At 42.5% G+C, this 22,226-nt stretch overlaps 2 protein-coding genes across 6 annotated transcripts in view; both read right to left on the bottom strand.

Moving 5' to 3' along the window:
* PPEF2 (protein phosphatase with EF-hand domain 2) overlaps positions 1–3,714 on the bottom strand; it is a 33,317-nt gene extending 29,603 nt beyond the window's left edge. For all 4 annotated transcript variants that reach the window (XR_009449016.1, XM_059668216.1, XM_059668235.1 and 1 more), the window contains exon 1: positions 3,601–3,714. The gene's annotated coding sequence lies outside the window, so the exon portion shown is untranslated. The remainder of the gene's footprint in view (positions 1–3,600) is intronic.
* NAAA (N-acylethanolamine acid amidase) overlaps positions 3,601–22,226 on the bottom strand; it is a 29,157-nt gene continuing 10,531 nt past the window's right edge. The window contains exons 6-11 of one of the 2 annotated variants that reach the window (XM_059668249.1): positions 18,154–18,326; positions 17,945–18,007; positions 17,144–17,210; positions 16,728–16,756; positions 13,335–13,450; positions 3,601–3,714 (exon numbers count right to left, since the gene is read on the bottom strand). In XM_059668249.1, the coding sequence (XP_059524232.1) occupies positions 13,375–13,450; positions 16,728–16,756; positions 17,144–17,210; positions 17,945–18,007; positions 18,154–18,326 (408 nt within the window). In that variant the 3' untranslated portion in view covers positions 3,601–3,714; positions 13,335–13,374. Of the gene's footprint in view, positions 3,715–11,549; positions 12,537–13,334; positions 13,451–16,727; positions 16,757–17,143; positions 17,211–17,944; positions 18,008–18,153; positions 18,327–22,226 lie in introns of those variants that run through there. The other variant, XM_059668242.1, reaches the window with a different exon arrangement.

The raw sequence follows: 22,226 nt of genomic DNA, 5'->3' as shown, positions 1-22,226 counted from the left end.
AGCCAGTGCTCAGTTGTTAGAGCACCGGCCCATGGACTGAAGGGTCTCAGGTTTGATTCTGGTTAAGGGCACATACCTCAGCTGCAGGTTCGCAGCCCCAGGTGGGGACACATGCAGGGGGCTACCAATTGATGTGTCTCTCTCACATCGATATTTCTCTGTCTCTGTCTCTCCCCCTTCCTCCCACTCTCTCTAAAAATCAATGGAAAAAAATAGCCTCAGGTGAGGATTAACAAAAAGAAAAACATAAAGAAAGGAAAAAAAAGATGTCTTGTAATCAGAATCTGAGCAGGAGGTAAAGTGGGAAGCCATCATGAACAAATCAACCAAACTCCCCACACACTTTTAGAGCTGGAGGGGGCATCAGCAATGATTGAGTCTGCCAGTGACTCATAAGCTGCTTTGATAATTAGTAAACTCCCTAGAGAGCCATGTTGTATATTGAAGCCATTGGATTTTGGAAGTGCATAGACGGGGTGGAGAATTCCAACTCAGCTTCTCACTAGATCTTAACCATTTAACCTCTCCGTTTTCTCACTTATCTATTACTGAGAAAAAATAAATATGTTTAAAGTGCTTTCAATATACAGTAGAACCTCAATATATGGACCGAATCTGATATTATATTTATTTTAAAATATTAACAATAAAAAAAACACGTCCCTGGCTCAAATTTAGGAGGCAGTATAAGACATACTATCTCGAATGGATTAGAAAACCGTGGTACATCTACACGATGGAATACTATGCTGCTGTAAAAAAGAAGGAACTCTTACCATTTGCAACAGCATGGATGGAACTGGAGAGCATTATGCTAAGTGAAATAAGCCAGTCAATGAAGGAAAAATACCACATGATCTCACTCATTTCTGGATAATAAAGACCATTATAAACTTATGAACAAAAATAGATACAGAGGCAGAACTGCCTCGAACAGACTGTCAAACTACAGCAGGAAGGCCGGGGAGGGTGGGAGGGCAGGAGGGGGGTGGGTAAGAAATCAACCAAAGGACTTGTATGCATGCATATAAGCATAACCAATGGACATAAGACACTGGGGGGTAGGGGAGGCCAGGGGATTGTCAAGGGCGGGGGGGGGGGAAGGAGACATATGTAATACTCTTTGTAATACTTTAAGCAATAAATAAATAAAAAAAAGACATACTATCTCAATGCAGCGTTGTTATGAAGTGAGTGTCAGGGCTCCCCTAACCTATATGTTGGCATCCTAACCTCCAATATGATTGTATTAGGAGGTGGGGCCCTTGGAAAGTAATTAGGTTTCGATAAGGTCATGAAAGTAGAGCCCCCATGATGGCACCAGTGTCCTTATAAGAAGAGAAACCAGAGCGCTCTCTCCTTAAGGGGAAGGTGGCTATCTGCAAGACAGGAAGAGAGCTCTCACCAGGAACAAATCTACTGGCACCTTGATCTTGGACTACTCAGTCTCCAGAACTGTGAGAAATAAACGTTTGCTGTCTAAGCCACCCAATCTATGGTATTTTGTTACAGCAGCCTGAGCTAAGCATAAACTGATGTGAAGGTTACTGAATATTGCTGGGTGAAGGCTTGTAGTTATCACATAAGTTCTCTTTTGCCCTTCAGATATCTTGTTTCTTATGTGCTTATAAATCCAAATACAGTGGTAGAATAAGACAAATCATCTATCCTATAAAAAAGTGTTGAAGGTAGAAATATGACACTGCTATAGAGTGAAAAAGTAATAACTCCCATGAGCCAAGAAACAACCTGAAACAACCTCTAGGAGTGAAAGGAATAAAGTCTCCCATCAGGCAGCATATCCAGTTGTAGCTAACTCTGGGTCCCTGAGAACAAAAGGGATGTGCTTTCATATATCATGGGGGAGTGGAGAGGGGTCCCCAGCTGTTACTATGCCTGGGCTCCCTGCTCTGGGGCTCCAGGCCTCATCTGTTTCCCTGCCGTGTATGGGTCATGGTGACTCTATTTCGGGGTTGTTATGAGGGTGAAATAAGGTTACATATGAGGAGTACTTTGCAAAGTTTTTCATTGTCACTTAAAACATAGAGGAGCTTTTTAATTGACACTTTCAGAAATTTCTTTAAAATTGTCTTCCCTCAAATTAAAAGCACCTTAAATGGTTATCAGTACAGAGTTGACAAAATACATCATGGTAAATTAAAAACAATGGGATAGCATTTAGCCATGAGCAGCCATGACAAAGGCTAGTCTACATGGAATAGTATGAAAATATTTCCAAGCTATAGTGTTACATGAAGAAAAGCAAATTGCAGAACAGTATGCTTAAGGTCCTCTCAGCTACATAAAAAATATGCCCGTAAGTGTCTAATCAAAGAGTATACACCAAACTGTGAACAGTGATGGCCTCTGGAGAATGTGGTGGGGTGGGAAGTTTTCATTTTTAACGTACGTACTTCTATTATATCTTTTATAATTAAAAATCATAAACTATATTTTTCAAAAATTTTTGCATATAAGAAGTAAATTAGAAAAAGACACTGAAGAGGGCAGAGAGGGGATAAATGGTGATGGAAAAAATAAAATAAAATAAATTTTTTTAAAAGAAAGACACTGACTAAATAGGTATCACATTCAGCTGCGTTAAGAAAGTGAACCCAACTGGTGTGGCTCAGTGGTTGAGTGTTCACCTATGAACCAGGAGCTCATACTGGGGTTGTGGGCTAGACCCCTAGTTGGGGGCTGCCTTGGGGTTTGCAGGAGGCAGCTGATCAATGATTCTCTCTCATCATTGATGTTTCTATCTCTTCCTCTCCCTCTCTGAAATCAATACAAATTTATTTTTTTTAAAGATAAGAAAGTGATATTGTCTGCAGACCAGCTGAGAATGTTTTAGAGGTCATTAAGAAAAATGAAGAGGAAAGAGCAATAAAATAATTCTCAAGGCAAAAAGTGAAAACTTCGTAAGATCATGAAAAATTAACTTGACGTGGCCTCAGATTGTTGGATTGTTCAGCACCTTTGGGAACCACTAGCTGTTTCTCTGCTGGTGAGGCCCCTGCCAAGCCTGCTTCCCAGGTATCCAGCACATCTCCACTGCATGGTGGAGACGCCATGTCCCTCTAGGACAGTGGTTCTCAACCTTCTGGCCCTTTAAAGACAGTTCCTCATGCTGTGACCCAACCATAAAATTATTTTCGTTGCTACTTCATCACTGTAATGTTGCTACTGTTATGAATCGTCATGTAAATATCTGATATGCAGGATGGTCTTGGGCGACCCCTGTGAAATGGTCGTTCGACCGCCAAAGGGGTCGCGACCCACAGGTTGAGAACCGCTGCTCTAGGATTTGATCTAGCACCATTCATATCTGACATTATCATTAAAAAGTGTAGGTAATTGTTTATCTGCCCACTAAGTGAACCCCCAAAATAGAAGGAAGATTCATCACCCAGGGCTTAACGACCTTGAACACGCAGAGCAAAGACCCTCTCTGGGTGAGTCAATGAGATAAACAAAGGGGCTTTCCCTGTCCTCTGTCCCCAAACCAAACCTATTTGTTTATTTCCCGTGTGACAATACGTTTGTTGTCCTCATGGTCTCATCCATTTCTGTACTTCAGGCCAGAAAGAAAGCTCTTACCTTCTTCGGTATTTTCACTGTGAGGCGCAAGGCAGGAACCACGTTAACACACAGGTGTGCTCCACATCCTGACTTCACAGTTGGCTGAGGGATCCCTGGGTTGATCTTCCAGATCTAGAATCCAATCAATAAAGTACAGGCCTTGTCTGACACACCTCCTCCCCAAAAGGCAATGAGGACGTCCACTGCCCTGGCCAAGCGTCAGGGCTCCCCGCCTCATGGCAGTAGGCACCCGGGGACCTCAGTCAGATCAGGCCTGCTGGAGGATTTGAAAGGGGAGACTGCATAGTCAGTACCTCCCTCATACACAGGCTAACTTCTGAAGACAGTTTCTCCACCGCTCACTCCCACCCGTCCAGACTTTTAAACCTTCTTACTCTCCGGGATTAGGAGGCTATGTTTCCCAAGCCCTGTCTGAGCTCCTTAACTCAGAAATAGAAGAGTGCTGACCAGGCGGAGGGGACTGGGGGCTTGGGAGATGGAGCCTGGAAGGGTCCATGCTGAAGCCAAGCAGGAGACAAAGGCATTCTTCCTTGTAGCTGGCTTGTTTCTGTTTGCAAAACTTGATTAAAACACCCTGCCCTTCCTCATTTACTCCTGTCATGGACACTTTTTCCCTAAGATATAACCAAAACCACTGTAAATCACTATTCCCAGACAACATAGTTTTAAAATAAATCTTAAGATGCCCATATATGTCCTGGTAGGTACTAAATATTCCTTGGGAATTTGCAAAGAAACCTATACTCTGATTGCTAACATATAGTTAGTAGGTCAAGGTTGTTAATCACGTTACTCTAATCCTCTTTATCCTTATTCTTCCTGATCTGCCCATCTTTGAAAAACATGTTTTAAAGCAGCGGTTCTCAACCTGTGGGTCGCGACCCCTTTGGCAGTCAAACGACCCTTTCACAGGGGTCGCCTAAGACCATCCTGCATATCAGATATTTACATGACGATTCATAACACTAACAACATTACAGTTATGAAGTAGCAACGAAAATAATTTTATGGTTGGGTCACAACATGAGGAACTGTCTTTAAAGGGCCAGAAGGTTGAGAACCACTGTTTTAGAGATTTCTATACATACAGATTTAACAATTTAACAGTTCTGAATCTTTGCATTATATGTTTTGACACTATGTAATTAAATAATTAGATTAAACCATATAAAATCGCTATTGGCAATTACTAGATCATTATAATACATGAAGGTTTATGGTTGCTTTATTTTCTTGGTAGAGGGTGACCTATCAAAATAAAATGAAACCCTTAGGAAGCCTTCTTGCCTTGGTTTCTCTATTGCCCAATATTAATATTTTCACATTGTCTTAATGCTTGTGAGTGGTTGACTGCTAACATTTTTTTCTCCAAATTAACTAAAAGTTAAGACTGATACAATGCTCTATTATTGAGAGTATGAGGGAAAAGGCCCTCTCCATTCACTACTGGTGGGAATGTGGATTATCTCACATTTTTTGAATTAAACTAGATTAACTTTTAACTGTGACTTAGAAAATTATAATTTTTACTTTACTAAATTTGTAATATGTAAACTCTTTGGTCCAGCAATCCCACTTTGAAGTATCTGATAAAACTATATACCCACACAAAAATGTATATAAAAATGTTCATTAACATAGTCTGTGATCATGAAATATTAGAAACAACTTTTAAAAAGTTAAAAAATTGTAGAATGGTTAAATATTTTTCTTTTTTCTTTAAGCAGATTAGTGCCCTTGCCGGGTGGTTCAGTTGGTCATCGCATGCACCACAAGGCTGTGGGTTCAGTTCCAGTCTGGGCACATACCTAGGTTGCAATTTTAATCCCCATTGCCTAAGGGAGTCAATTGATTGATATTTCTCTCACATCTATGTTTCTCTCTCACGCTCTCTATAGTCCTCCCTCTCTCTCCAAAATCAATAAAAACATATCCTCCATTGAGGAAAAAAGAAAAAAAAGCAGATAAGTATCCTCTGTCATGAAAAGGTGCTCATGTTTTTTAAGTGAAAAGGCAAACTGCTGAAATAAAAGGGTGGGCAATAGCAGGTTTACAGTTGTAATACAAATAATATAATAATAATACAAGAATAAACTATTTCATGTACTCACAACTATAAACCTATTTTTGCCCACCCCTTTCTAGCCTGAAGTATATTATTACTGCATTAGCCTCACAAATTACCTATTGACTATAACTAAATGATGGTAATTTTTTTAAAGGCTTGAAATCGAAATGTTTCCTGTTGGGCACAAGCACAGAAGCTGAGCCTGCTCATTCAATTGCCCTTAATGGAGATATAATAACCATTGGGATCTTTTCCAAATCCTTCGGTATTAGATGAGTTTTTTTGCAATTAGTGCAGCAGTAGCTTTTGGTTTTGAAGTCCCTGCAGCCGTAAGTTTGACTTTAAGCAGCTGATTACTTCCTCCAGTAGTAGATTAGATGATTTCTTATAACCACGTGAAATTTTTGTTCAGGTTTTTGTTTTGTTTTGTTTTGTGTGTGTTTTTTGGGGGGTGCGGGCGGGTAGATCTTCATTTAGTCAAGGTCTTCTTGATGACTTGTCTCAGCCAGAATTGGCTGGTAGGTTTCACCTTGTGTGACAACTTGGTACACTGGGTTGAGGTCACGAGACCACTTTTTGCTCAGTGGAAAAGGTATCCTGCTCAGTTGGTAATGTCCGCTATGAAAAAAGAATGCACATTAGTGATGGCTGTGCATGTGCCATCAACTCAGGACAGTAAAGCCTTACGTAACCTTTAAAAATCCACTAAGGTACCTACCCTTAATGTGTGGAGAAGGAAAACTCTACTTCTCCCTCTTTAAGTTTAGTGAACCTGGTTTGTGTATTTAACTGGACAAAAGACAGATTAACAGGAAGAAAGGAAAACAATTTTATTAATTTTGTATGTGCACAGGAGTGGGGAAAAGTATCACTATTTAATATATTGGCATTGCCCTGATGTCCCAGCATCATAAGAAAGAGAAATCAACAGATGTCCCACTCCCCTCTGCTGCCTCTCTTGTTCTCCCTCCCTTCCATCCTCCCTCCTCCTCATAGGTCTGAATGAGGACTATCTCCTGCAGATTTTCCACCTGTCGGTTCCTCTAAGATTGAAATTTTATGCTAAATGTTCATGTGGGGGTGGAAGATCCACATGGATTCTCAAAGGGGGTTGATGACTCCAAAAGAGGTGAAGACAGTGGGATGGAGCATGTCGGACAACCCTGGTTCTCACCATGTCCTAGGCCCTACGTGGTGTCCGCTGAGCACCTCCTATTGAATCCTCCCATGGGGACGACAATGAAGTGCTGAGCCCAGACTCGACACTAGCGGGGGTTCAGTGAGTGAATCCATGCAACAGCCAATGCTGAACTGTCCAATCCCACCCCTTAACTCTTACTTCCTCATCTATCAGAAAGAGGAGAGGGTTCTATGATTTATTTTACTCTGTGCCATTAAAGGATATTTTTAGAAAGAAAATATAATCATGTGGCCATAATGACCTCTTCTGCACTTGGGGGGTAGGGGAAAAGAGAGAGGGAGAAGTTCTCTGGTATCTTTCATAAGAGCACTAATCCGATCATGAGGCCCCACTCACATGACTGTATCTAACCTTAATTATTTCCCAACCGCCCCCATTACATTGTGGGTTAGGGCTTTAGCATATACATTTTGGGTAACACAAATATTCAGTCCATACCACTGAGCAAATTAGTGAAACTGTGAGTCTTAGTTTCTTCCTGGAACTCATTATACCTACCTAGAAGGGTCTTGAGGGGATTAAATAAATTTTAACGTACATGTATAAATCTGCTTAGGCTGAGTTACGCTATGGAGACAAATGGCTCCCAGAGGCCAAGGGCTTACAACATCCAAGGGTACTTGTGCATGCTCACACCCTCAGCATGTCAGCTGTGCTCTGCTCCAAATCTTTATTCCAAGAGCGATATTGAAGAAGTGGCTTCCGTCTGGGACAGGCAGGTCTCAGGGCAAAGGGAATAGAGAGATGGCGGAACCTCTCAGGGGCTCTCAGAACTGCTCAGAAATGCCATCACTTGCATTCACATTTCAACAGCCAACGCAAGTCATGGCCAAGCTAATGCAAAGTACAGTCCTTCCATAGGGACAGGACAAAGAAATATTTTAGCAACCATACAATCTATCACAGTATATAAAAGTATAACCAGTAACTGCTAGTGTCCTTCCCTCCTGATCCTGCTGAGGAAGACAGTGGTAGAGCATGCCAAGGCAGTGTGAAGCCATAGTTAGCAGTCTAGATTCTGGAGATGACTGCCCGAGTTTGAATCCGGACTCTGCCATTTTCCAGCTGTGTGACTCTGGGCAAGTTTATTTAACTTCTGTGCCTCAATATCCTGCTCTGTAAAATAGGAATAATAACAGTATCTATGCCACAGAGCTGTGGATTAAGTTAGTTCATGTATGTAAAGTGTTTAGAGCAGTGCATGGCGTATAGTAAACCCTATATAATTGACTACTGCTACGGCTGCTGTTATTGTTATCACTGAAGAAGCCTGGCTTGAAGTCAAAAGTTGATTTAAAATTCCAGCTTATCGCCCTAACCGGTTTGGCTCAGTGGATAGAGCTTCGGCCTGCAGACTCAAGGGTCCCAGGTTTGATTCCAGTCAAGGGCATGTACCTTGGTTGTGGGCACATCCCCAGTAGGGGGTGTGCAGGAGGCAGCTGATCGATGTTTCTCTCTCATTGATGTTTCTAACTCTCTATCCTTCTCCCTTCCTCTCTGTAAAAAATCAATAAAATACATTTTTAAAAATAAAAAATAGAATTCCAGCTTATCATTCTGTTAATGACCTTGAGCAAGTCACTTAATTTCTGAGTATTGGTTATTTTTTCATCTGTAAAATTGAAGTAGCACTCATTTCTAGAGAGGCAGTGTAGGGCATGGTCTCCGGACCTGGACTACTTGGAATCTGATTCCAACTATATCACTTTCAAGCTGTGTGAGTTGAGGCAAGTTACTTAACCCCTGGGTGCTCCAATTGCATTACCTGTAAAATCAGAATAATGGAATGTTGTGGGAGTTAAATGGTTTATATATGTAAATGTGTTAGAACAGTGCCTGGCTCTGGGGAAATGACTGGTAACTGGATGGCACACATAAGTGCTTAGTAAGTTTCACTAGTATTCTTTTCTCACAGGGCTTTGAGGATTAACTAAATAATAGGCATGAAGGTGCTTTAGATAATGTACTAGTCAAGTGTGAAGACAGGAATCTGCAGTGCAGACTTCTATGACTATGTAATTAGGATTAATCAGATTACTAGGCAGCAGTAAACACTTTTAAAAGTGTATCCAGTTCAGAGTGACCCTCTTCAATGCCTCCTTGAGGTGTGAATGGCCCCGGCTGCTATTTTTGGAGCTTGTGAATTACAGAAGCAAAAGCTGGCCCTGGGCCCTGCTTCCAGTAGGACAGAGCACTTTGCAGATGAGATGAAAAGAGATTGCCGTCATCCTAACTGGTTCTTATCTCCAAAATAATAAAGCCGAGAATTTCCTGCAAACCTGGACGCGCTAACCAAAACCATTTCATCTCTAAGTTCTGCTGTGCTGGCATTCACAGGCGCACCATGCCTTTGTGAAACTGACAGTCATGTGGGGAAGTTACTGTCTCCCACCGTAGCAGACATTGGTAACTGTCATAATCTTGGTGATTTGAAGTTCTATTTTAAAAGTACTTCTGTGGGTTTTTTTGTTTTTGTTTTAATTTGGGAAATCTGTTCTCTTGTACTCTTTGTAAGTAAACTTTATTTTTCCTTTTCTAAACGTTTCTGTCTTGCCTAGAGTTGATTGGACTAGGGGTCACACTCAACATGGGCCAAATTCTCCCTCCATGAAAGTGTATTTGTTTTCTTTTTCAGCTTCTTAAACCAGGAAGATATGACCTGGGGAGCTGTGCAGTAACCATCTTCACCAGATATGGGACAGAGGTGGAGAAAGTTCAGCCTGCAGAGTGAAATAAAGTGAGGCAAGATGAAGTGAGAATGAGATAGGGATGGGGGACAGTGCTGTCACCCAGTAGCCCAACAGCTTCCACCCTAGCACACTGCTTTATTCTCTTTGTAACACTAATCACTACCTACACGTTTGTTTGTTTATTTGTTTGTTTGTTTGTGCCTCTGTTCCTACAAGAATGAATCTAAGTGCTGTGAGGGCAGGATAATTGTCTTGCCCATCTGACTCCCAGTGCCCAGATCAATGCTTGGTATACAGTGGAAATTCTATAAATACTGACTGGATAAATGAATTCTATTTAATTTTACAATCAAATTAAAAATCTGAGAACTTATGTCCCATTGTTTCAAAAATCTTGTTATCTGCTATGAGCTATTACAACTTTAAAAGAAGAATAGCGACCAAATAATAATCTTTTTTTAAAAAATATATTTTATTGATTTTTTACAGAGAGGAAGAGAGAGAGATAGAGAGCCAGAAACATCGATGAGAGAGAAACATCGATCAGCTGCCTCCTGCACATCCCCCACTGGGGAAGCGCCCACAACCCAGGCACATGCCCCCGACCGGAATCGAACCCAGGACCCCTCAGTCCGCAGGCCGACGCTCTATCCACTGAGCCAAACCGGTTTCGGCCAAATAATCATCTTATATGGTTAATTTGGAAGCCTGAAACCAAAAATGACAAGAGCCTGCATTCCATGAAATGGGTTACATTATAGCATCACTTCAAGAAGGCCAACCCTCATGGGTCATAGGGTCTGGGACGATTTCTCCCAGCCATAACTGGGGTTAAAATGAAGAGTCAGCAAAAGCAAACAACGGAACTGGATACCTGAGGACTTGAAGATGGAATTTAGAAACAGGATATAAATAAGTATGGGGTAAGAAGCTCACCAAAAGATATCAAAGCACAGCATAAGATGCTATTAAAAAAAAAGGATTCTGGCAGGTTTAAAAAAGTACCAAATAATCCATTAAAAAATACTATCCTTGATAGTAAAAACTCAATAAACCCATTAAAGAAATATTTCTGATTTAAAGGGAGGAAATCTTTAAATGCCTAGAATACAGCATTGAGAGAGAAATCCACTCCTCTCACTTTCCCCTCCCCCCCAAAAAAAACATTCCAGAAGGGCTAAGACATAGCCCCTCACATATCTACTCAGATTTCAGGAGAAGGTAGGAGAATAATTCTTAGATGATAACCAAGCATTTTCCAAAACTGAATAAAAGAAATAAAATTGAAATTTGGAGAACACAACAAATCCCACGCAGATAAAAAAAAAAACAAACACCTACATCTAGGTGCACTGTAGTGCAACCACATGGCACAAAGGACCAAGGTCTTAAAAGCAGCCAGAGGTTCAGATGCTTCAATGACTGTCCTGCTTCAAAGCTCTCGAGGGCTTCATTTCCCCTGGTAAACTTAGAGTAGTCCCCAAATTTCCACCCAAAACTCACAGTATATATTCAAGAAAAGAATGACATGTGACCAATAAGTAGAAATTTCTGGTCTCAATCACAGTGTGATGTGTCTGGCAAGAGTAAACTACTCTTGATATTTGATTTTAAAAGGGGGCATCGGATGATGGAAATTTAACAGTGTTGATCCAACACTGTCCAAGAAGAAACTGTATATTCTGGGCAACTAGGGAGATGTGCAGTGTGATGGGGCAGGATGACCTGTGCCTGGCCAGCTTTTCCTTCCAGACATGCCATTTCCCTTCCTTTGACTGGTGCCCTGAACAAGAATACCCATCAACTCCTTTTCTCAGGCTTTTAGCCTTTTCTGACTTCATCCCAAAGAAGTTTCTTTCATATACATGTGAAAAAAATCCAGCTCTACAAAGCAGCTGTACACTTCTTTGAATCCTGACACTTAACATCTGCAAGAGCTGCTTCCTCAGGACAGCTGTTCAGAAGGTAGGAAGAACACAGCACTAAATATCTTGGAAATTTTTATTTTCCTCGCCAACATCTTTTCCAGCATTTTATTAACTAATGATAAGTGACCATTAGAAATTATTTGGCTGTATATTGCTTTCAAAAAGCAGTAAGAAAGTGGCTATTTGAAAAAGGAGGTATATCAGGTTAGAAACATTATACAAAATGAGAATCCCATCACATGGAAATACATAATCAAAGGTTAGACTAACAAACCAAACAGGCTCTATTCAAATGAGAGCTCCATTTCTTTGAGAAGAATTTTCTTTCTCAGACTCTTCCACAAACACTTCATAATGAACAAAGAACTTATTTCTTTATAAGCTGAGGTATGACAACATAGCTATGCTATAGTGAGAAGCTGGGATACAGTTTAACCTCTGAAACCAATTATCTTTGAGTTAGTCATTCAAGCCAGGATAGAGGAAGCTTGGGGAGGGGCACGGCAAACCGTGACAGGAAGGGAATGCAAGGAGCCTGCTCCCCATTATACCAAAACAAGCTCCAAAGTGATCCTCCTGCTACACCGCCCCCCACGTCACACAGTAGAAAAGTTTAATGAGGAATGAGCCTATATTGCTCACCTATATATATAAAAGCCTAAGAAACCGTCTCACCGTCCAACCAGTAGCTATGATGCACAGAGAGCAGACACTCAACACACAGGCATAGAAACATGGAACAGACTGATGAATCTCAGAGGGAAGTTGGGGGGGGTGGGGGCGGGAAGAGATTTAACCAAAGATTTTATATGCATACTAGAGGCCCGATGCGGGTCCCTTGACCTGGCCTTCGGGGAATCGGGTCAAAACCAGCAGTCCAACATCCCCCGAGGGGTCCCGGACTGTGAGAGGGTGCAGGCCAGGCCAAGGGACCCCACTGGTGAATGGATCTGTGCACTGGGCCTCTAGTAAAATAATACAGTCCCTTCACTTTGTTTTATTTTTTAAAGTGCAGCTCTTCAAGAATTCATTTTTTTAAAAATCACCTGCAAAAAAAGAAAAAAAAAGAGAAAGAAATGCCTTTAATTCAAAAACTGACTTTTTAAAAAACTGAATTTTTCCCATCACCATTCATCCCTCTATGCCCTCTTCACCTCCACCCTCTTCTACCTCCACCCTCCCCCTCCCCTGTGCAATTACCACACTGTTGTCCATGAGTTTTCTTTTTGCTCACCCCACCTCCTACATTAACCACCTCCCCGCAGTCCCCAGCGGTCTGCCTGCTTTCTATCTATGAGTCTGTTTTTGACTTTTAACATTCCCAGGGTAAGTGAATGACCAAAACCAAAGCCAGGTTCACAAACTCCAGAAGATCCCTGCAGTAGGAAAAGGTGTCCTATCAGTAGGTGGCTGCCGGAAGGTCTCAGCAAAAAGGGTTCCCACTCCTTCCTCAGGTCCTTCCTCTCATCCATGAGCTCACTGATGCCTAAAATGAATTCTGTAAGCATCCTGTGACCTCAGTATCTGTCTTATGCTGCAAAGGTGATGGGCCTACCTCATTATTACTCTGGGGACACGTAAGCCCTACCAGCTATTTTCCTCTCCATATAATGAAGAGAACACTTTGCCCTGAGCGTAGGTTTTAATAAGGGAGCAAAGGGTACCAGGCACCAGGAGATTCGCTCTCATACAAACAATTCAAAATAAATACCTAATAGTGACATTCACCTGACACAAATGGTATGATAACATCATATATGTATAAATGTTAAGTATGTTACCATCTTCTGTGAGAAATACCAGCACACACACACCTCTACCTCCACCAACAAACTTTAACCAACCTTTCATAGCAGGTGAGTTCACTCTTCTGCTTACTTCCTTTTAACCCAGGTTTCTGACCCTCGTCATGTACTTGTCTGGGCTGGCAGCGCTCATTACTGTAGTATAAACCGTGAAGCTGAAAATAATGAGAGAAATGTTTATATAGGCATCATTTTCCCTAGTATTCCAAAGAAGAGAAAAAATACTAAGCCCTTCCCTAACACTTGGGACTTAGGGTAAGAAAACCAACAGAGGCCCACATATGTCAGAATATTTAAAATTTATAATTCAAGGGACCACACACTCAAGGTGATCATTCCTCCTATTTTGATGACACTGTGAAAGGCCACGTTCAAATTTTAAAATTCTCAGACTTCTCAGAGTTGCTCTGCCCTACGCTGCTGGGGAAGGGGGGACATGTATGTGGACACCTCAGCCTTTGCATCTAGGCTTCATGCATGACCCCCAGCAAACATCCCTTGGCCACAGGAGGCCCACAATGGCTGCACACCACCATCAGGAGACCACCGCCTCCCACAGAAATGAGCTAAGAATTCCTGAGTACTTGAGCCAGACTGGGTGGGCAAATGCACCTGGCCCAGGGGAATTTTAAAGGAAGACAGGGTCGAGGATGGCCAGGGCTCAGGAATCGAGATAGGAGGCCCACTTGCTCAAATCCAAGGATGAAAGTATGATGTCATTTACTCAACATTCTGCATCATTCTGCCCAGCAGGAGACCTGAACAACCTGAGCCCAGGTGCACACACAAGGGCCTCTTCCCTTCACTCCCTTCACCTACCCCTTGTGCTGGACACTAGCTGGGATGCATGTTCAAAGCACTTGGAGCTGGGTTGCTCAGGAACAGGCAGAGTTAGTGGCCCTGGGCCCTACAGCTGAATCAGACACCCAGCTAAAGAAGGCACTAAGGGCATGTTTCCTGAATTAGGACCTTGGCTGTTTATTTACCTTAGTGATAATTCTATTCTCCATCACGGCTTTAAAATTTTCTCTGCTTTTTGCCACAGCAGAGCATGGACCATGTTCTACTGCAGGTGAGTGTAATTTTATAGCACAGCATAGAGCTAACTTCTGTTCAGGCTTATTTCAATTAACCTCATACAGTAAAGGGCCCGAGAGTCAGGGATCTGTGTTAATTCTGGCTCAGTGATGATTATTCTTTTTTAAAAAATTTATTTATTGTCTAAAGTTTAGTGGTGATTATTCTCTAAGTGCAGTTCCTCTTGGGCTTTCAATTACACAACAGAGAAAAATGCGACTCCGTAAACTTTATGATTTCTAACATTCTATTTCGACAAAACATTTCAGAGGAGTCATTTCAACATTCACAGCCTTTAACTTAGTAACCCCACATTTGGGAATCCAGGCAAAGGAAATATTCAAAAGTTGGGGTGGGAGTGGGTAAGGCGGAGAGAGAATTGCACAAATGTGTTTATTTCAGAGCTTTAATAGAGGAAAACCTAACAACTGGAAAATGCTTAACTCAATTATACGACATTCTAATGCTATGCAGCTATTTAAAATTATAAGGGTTACTCACAACACTGAAATGCTTTATTAAAGTAAACATAAGTATTTTATAATAATACTAATTTAAAAATATATATTCATAATTTATATAATTATTTTCAAAACTATAAGTGAATATAATAGAATCAGGGGCATAGAAAGGGAGCGGACTGACAATTCTCGGGGGGGAAGGGGTGCGGGGGGTGCGGGAAGAGACTGGGCAAAAATCGTACACCTATGGATGAGGACAGTGGGAGGGGGGGAGTAAGGGCAGAGGGTGGGGTGGGAACCGGGTGGAGGGGAGCTATGGGGGGAAAAAGAGGAACAACTGTAATAATCTGAACAATAAAGATTTATTTAAAAAAAAAGAAAAGAAAACTATAAGAACACAAAAACAGGCTTTTAATCCCTATCTTTTGAATGAACATGAAAAAGGCAAAATTGTGCCTTTCCAGAAGGGGTACAGCCAGTGTTGCATTTGGAGTCAGTTCCTACAGGCTGGTGAGAGCCAGCTGTTAAATACGCAGGACATTTATAAATCAACTGTACGCTTGAAATAAGTACTCCCAGGTAGGAGTACTTATCCCATGGGGGCTAATAAATACTACAAATCAGGGGGGTCTTTTGTTTGTTTTTTGGTCCCCACCAAACAGCTAATTTACTAGCATACCACTGGGTACCACTTGTTACCCAAGTAGCTCATTTGGGTAGATGGTAAAATACTGACTGACTAGGTAATTTGGTTTTTCTGTATTTGGTTGTTAGAATATTGTTTCTGGAACAAACTGTTTAGCATTCATCTTTTCATCAGGCCATTAAAAAAAAAACTTTAGAACAGGTATTTTGAGATATATATTCCTACTACTGTACAAAGTAAAAAAGAGTAACACCAGTTTTGAAAATGTCATTACACATAACAAACCTTAAAGCACCATATACAAGTTACTTTAGAGGCCATCAGGAAAACTCCTATTCTGTGCTTGTGTAAAAGAGGATTTTTTTTTAAAGCCATTGGGTATTTGAAACTAAAAACCACTTTACAGGTTTTACCTGCATTCGCTATTTCTTGAAGAATACTATTTTGATATTTCTGTCTTGGAGAAAGCAGAAATGAGACTGAGAAGTCGGTAGGCAATGCTTGGCTCTGGAATGTATTGAGCAGAAGCTAAAACTCTGTATCGACTTGCAGATGCTTCCTCTTATTTTAGTCAGTTAAGTCCTACCACGGAAGCAAAACAAGGTGCCAGCACTCCTCGTGAGCAGCCTCAGGTGTGGGTAACGCCATCGACAGCACCCGGAGGGGGACGATCACCGGCAGGCTGAGCTGTCCAGCCTCGCGGCGATGGTGAAGTTCAGGTCCTCCTACGAGTTTGGAGGTGGCTGCCTCTCACCTTTAACTAAGAGCTTCCTGTGGCAGTGGTGGTGACAGCCCAGTGGTTCACTTCAGAAAACGATGTGGGTACAGTCCCAGGCTGTGGACTGTCACGGCATGGGAACTTAGATACCGAGTGATCTGCGGAATGAGCCCAGGGTAGCAGAACCTCCCCAGGAAGACAAAGGGAGGCCAAAGCTGTCTCAAGTTTAGATCTAACAGTGAAATGAAGGGGCTCCCACACAGAGTTAGGATGAAAACAGCTCTGTTTTTCTTTACCTTTGTTTTTCTTGGTGGACTTGTCACCTGACTTATGACAAACTTGTTTATCTACCTCTCCTGGGCCAGCAGAATGCTAGTCCCATGAGAGCAGACTTTGTTTTGTCCACTGCTGTTTCCACAGCACCTAGAAAGCCTGCTCCACAGGAGCTCTCAGATCCCTGTTGAGCCAAAGGGCACATGAGTCCACCTTCTGGGGTGACGTGAGAACAGATGTGAACAGATGCCACTTACTTGTTATACACTGGAAACACCGACAAAACCTGCACAGGAGAAAATCGTATTACAAAAACTGTCAGAGTGGAGAAGAAATCCAAACAGGAAGAATAAAACCCCTTAACACTTCTGCCTGAGTGACAGTTACAGACTTCTGCATCCTTTCTCCTCTGAAACAATGACCATTTATCACATCTGTCCCTTTTTCTAACATGCAGAAAAATGTAGGTGAAGACGGATACTTCAACCCACAGAAGCAAATTCAGAAAATGTCATCTGACTTTTAAAAAAATGTTTTCAACCAAGTAAAACTTTTATTCTAGCATTTGCTTCTACCACATCTGCTTGACTTTAGAGGAGAAAGTGTTCGTCCATCACTACTAACAAAGACACCAAACAGCCTGAGCGAAAACTGGGCGTCCCAGTGAAGTTACCTGGAAGAGGGCCTCCAGGCTGAGGTTGGCCTGGCCCGTGGCATTAAGGGCTTTGATGGCGGGTGTTCTGTAAGGACAATGGTCAAAGGTCACTTGGCACTTCAGGAAACCCTGAGTCCCACCAGTTCTCATCTGGGGAGACTCAATGGGAGGCCCAACCTCCTTATCTCCCTTTTCTCAAAACAGATTTGGCCCCCAAGCATGTTTCCTCCCTAGTCCCAGACCCCCTCGGTGGAACGAATCCAACAGTCACACCCACTGGCCCATCTGCTCAGGGAAGCTGGGCTGGGGAGAACCTATCGCTGCAGGTTGAACAGTTGCCACCAAACCCCAAGGGGCCGTATAGCCAAGGGGAATATCTGCTCTTTGGGGATGCACTGACTTATAACCACAGAAGCTGCAAAATTAGCAGGGACAACAAAAGCCCCCAACTGGTCTAGTTATTTATTTCAGTATGAAAAAGATTTTCCTTCCAAAAAAAGGTCTTACATAGAAACCATGAATCTTGCTCTACCTTTTCCTTTTACAGATGGCTGAACAGAGACTCAAGAGAACTGAAATCATCTTTTTTCCCCACCACCAGCCAGAGCCAGCCTTATGCTCCCAATACCCGACCAACTGCCAAAAGGCTCTCCCCCGTGTCCCCCACCACACTCTATCTCACCGCCACCTGGCACTGGCAAGGGGGCCCAGGTATGTTTTCTGGGAGGGGATAGCACCTGTAGTGCTAGGTAGTTCCTGTGAAAGGAGGGGTACGTTCTCCTGACCACAGAATATACTGGGAAGCAGAGAGAGCCCCACCTTCGGTCATCCCTCGCAGGCGCCGGCTTCCAGTGGTCATAATTTGTCTCCACTCGGAACCACCTATAACACAGCACACATCATCTTATCTTTCCAAGGTCATTGGAGACATTAAGTAGAGAATATATAAAAATGAAAAATACCTCCAGTTTCATCAATTAAATGTAGATTATTAATGCGAAATGACCAGAGCCTTTCGTTCTACTCACGCTCCATTTAAAGGATCTAGAGGCCAAATGTCTGCCGGGCCTCTTCTGTCCCTGGTGATGACCACGCCTTCCCGGGGGGACATGCCACCAACAATGTAGTACACATCGGCAATAAGCGGAGTCTTGGCCAGTTTGTCAACAGCTGCTTCGAAGTTTTCCGATTCGCTCAGGGTCTGAACAGAGACAAACCTGCGTTAGCATCACCAGTCATACCAGTCGATGGCCAAGTGGTCCAAAGCACATCCTCCTGCTATATGAACCCATGGTCACAACCTTGAACTGCTCTGACTTCATCCTCTTGTCATCAGGACTCTTGAAATGGAAGAAACCTCAGTGGGGAGCCAACTGCACATGATTTTTCTCACAAAAGGGAAGAACTGCTGACAAGCTCTAGGCCCAGCTCAGAAAACATGGGCCGCGTGTTTTTCTAGGCAGACCACTCCCCTTGTTTCCTCATTCATTTGCTCTTTCAACAGGTATTTTTGTATTGATTTCAGAGAGGAAGTGAGAGGGAGAAAGAGATAAAAACATCAATGATGAATCATCTATTGGCTGCCTCCTGCACGCCCCACACTGGGGATTGAACTTGAAACCCGGGTATGTACCCTGACCAGGAATCGAACTGGTAACCTCTTGGTTTATGGGTCAACGCTCAACCACTACACCACACTGGCTGGGCTCAACAGGTATTTCTTTTTTTAAAAAATATATTTTATTGATTTATTACAGAGAGGAAGGGAGAGGGATAGAGTTAGAAACATCAATAAGAGACAAACATCCATCAGCTGCCTCCTGCACACCTCCCACTGGGGATGTGCCCACAACCAAGGTACATGCCCTTGGCCGGAATCAAACCTGGGACCCTTCAGTCCACAGGCCGATGCTCTATCCACTGAGCCAAATTGGTTAGGGCTCAACAGGTATTTCTTGAGTACCTAGTATATGCTAGACACCATGCTGGTATGGAGACAGCAGTGAATACGACAGACCCAGCCTTGTTCTCCCCAAACTTCTAAGGATGACAGGAAAATCAACAGAAAATGGTGATGCAATGTAATGAGTGTCAACAAGGAAAAGACGCTATGGAAGTCAGAGCAAGGGAACCATCCTCACCCATGGCATCGAGAAGGCATCTCAGGAAGGTATCACGTGAGCTGAGGCCAAAGAGACTCAGAAGTTAGAGTGGTGACAGTGGTAGCTGTGGGGTTGGGAGTGGCAATGGAGAAGAGAGTTCTATCTCCATGGAAGGGTTTGGCAAAGGCTCAGAGCTGCCACATTAGAGTAGTGAGCTGAACTGGTGTTCAGTGACCCCTGGGGCTTCGTGAAGACTTCCCATGGTCTGTGGCATGGACCGTCAGGAAATCACTTTCCTGATCTTCAGCTTCCAAGTATGACCCTCCTCCAGCTGATCGCACAGGAATGTCCCACCTGCGCCTTCACAATCAACCTTCTCCCCCCGTACATTTTCTGCTCACCCATCCTGAACACCGCTGAGGCACAGTGTCAAGGGCAGGGTGAGGATAGGGCCAAATCAAAGAGCAACTCAAAATATTCATGTTTGCAAAGGCACCACATTCAGCACCATAACCCACCATCCCAGGGCAGGGACATGTGGACGTTTCCCTGCCTTATACTTATTATACATATTGCTGTTCGGGGGGAGGTATTCAGACTTGAGTTATTTGTTCTGAACTCAGCAAAATTATACAGTGAGGCAACAGGACTGATGAAACATTTTCATTTTTTTTTAATTTGCTGCCTATACCATCCCCCAACTGCTATCAAAGCATGCATTCCGCTAACAGAACTGTACGAGAAAAAAGCAAAAGAACACCAGTAAGAAAACCTGGAGGCAGTGCTGACTTATTTCACTCAGAGGTAAACTGTGGGTGAGAACATGTACCTTATGTTTATCTCAGGAAATGGAGGAAATAGACAGTGACGGCTAATGAGTACAGGGTTTCTTTTAAGGGAAATGAAAATGTTCTAAAATTGATTATAGTGACAGCTGTACAACTCTGTGAGTATATAAAAAACCAGTGAGTTTCATGCTTTAAATAGATGAATTGTATGGCACTTATTTATATACCTCAATTAATTATACATCTACCTATGACCCACCAATTCCATCCTTAAGCACGGACCCAACTGAAATGGATACACATGTTTACAAAAAGACTTGTACAAGAATTTCTATGGCAGGTTATTCATAATAACCCAAACTGGAAACAACCTAATCAATGTCTATCAACAAGAAAATGGATAAATTGTGGAATATTCATAGAACTGAATATTTTTCAGTAATAACAGGAACAAGCTAGTAACACAAATAACAAGGATAAATCTGAAAAACATTATGCTGAGTGAAAGAAACAGAGTCCATATACTATGATTTCATTTATATGAATTCTAGAACAGGCAAAAGTTCTCTGTAGTGATAGAAGTCAAACAGTGGTTTCCTGGGGGGAGACGGGGTGTCAGAGGAGGTTGGGAACTTATTAGAAAGGACGCTAGGGAAATTTCCAGGGACTTAAAAATGCTCTGTGTCTTATTTTGTTTGTGGTTACAGGCATGGCTATATGAGTGAGTACAACTGTCAAAACACATTGAACTAAACTCTTAATATTTATGCATTACACTTTGTGTAAATTATGGCAGGTTATTCATAATAGCCCCATGTTTTTTAATCCTCACCAGGGGATATTTTTTTCCCATTGATTTTCTTAGAGAGAGTGAAAGGAAGGGAGGGGGAGAGAGAAACATGGATGTGAGAGAGACACATCAATTGGTTGCCTCCCACATGCTCCCCCAACTGGGTCTGAATGAACCTGCAACCCAGGTCCATGCCCTTGACCAGGCATCAAACCATCGACCCTTTGGTGCTCTACCACTGGGCCACACTAGCCTTCTATGGTAGAAGGACAACTTACATGCAGCCTGGAACTCTGCTATCTGGTAGGTCCTGTAACGCAGATGCTCCTTTTGTTTTGTGTAGAGCTACCTTCTGATGTAATTGTTTTGCTAATTCGAATATTTGCCACTGGGATTTCTAAAAGGGAGGTATATCTATGTCTGTAGAAAAGCATAGTATTATCTCTTATTTCAATCAGCTGTTTTAGAAAACTAGAGCCTAGGACCAAGATTCTCTCCTTGACCAAACTCTGGCCAGCCTCCTCTGAGCACTCCTCTTGATCAGGCCTTAACCTCGGCCTACAAAGGCTGGAACAGACACTAACAGTTTCCAACAGCTCAAGGCCACATCCCTACGACGCTAGCCCTCCGCGCCCCCCCTCCCCACCCCGTTACAGTGACTGCCCAAGAAAACCCCAGGCTGCTGTAGGGGAGCAGAATTTACCTCCCCAAATATGTCTCTGTGGCAGAAGGATTATTTTAAGCTGCTTATCTTTAAGAAACAGCAGACATGGCAGAAGCTTTGAAATCCAGGTGGAAGTTACCCTTTATAAAAGGCATTTCCATTCATCAGAGAACTCTCCATTTGTGAGGGTGTCTCCCTAACTGTACCAGAATAAGGGTATATGAATCTCTAGGAACTGTTATCAGTGGAGAAGGCTTAGACTCAAATCTGCATAGAAATCTTACTTTTCGAAAATTTTTTCAATTACAGTTTACATTCAATATTATTTTATATTAGTTTCAGGCGTATAGCACAGTGGTTAGAAATCATATACTTTACAAAGTGTCCCCTGATATTTCCAGTACCCACCTGGCACCATCCATAGTTATTAGGATATTATTGACTCTATTGCTATGTTGTACTTTACAGCCCCATGACTATTTTATAACTACTGATCTGTTAAAAATCTTACTCTTGCCCAGCTGATGTGGTTCAGGGGTTGAGCACTGACCTATGAACCAGGGGATCACAGTTCGATTCCCGGTCAAGGCACATGCTTGGGTTGTGAGCTTGATCCCCAGTAGGGGGTGTGCACTGATGTTTCTACCCCTCTCTCCCTCTATCTTTCTTTCTCTGAAATCAATAAAAACAAACAAAAATCTTACTCTTGCTATACTTTTTCCTGGTTGCCTCCCATAACTGACTCCCCACTCGCAAC

This window comes from Myotis daubentonii, chromosome 1 (genome assembly GCF_963259705.1).
Source record: "Myotis daubentonii chromosome 1, mMyoDau2.1, whole genome shotgun sequence".
Taxonomy (NCBI): domain Eukaryota; kingdom Metazoa; phylum Chordata; class Mammalia; order Chiroptera; family Vespertilionidae; genus Myotis; species Myotis daubentonii.
Note: the sequence above shows the minus strand (reverse complement) of the source record. Positions and strands in the feature narration are given on the sequence as shown.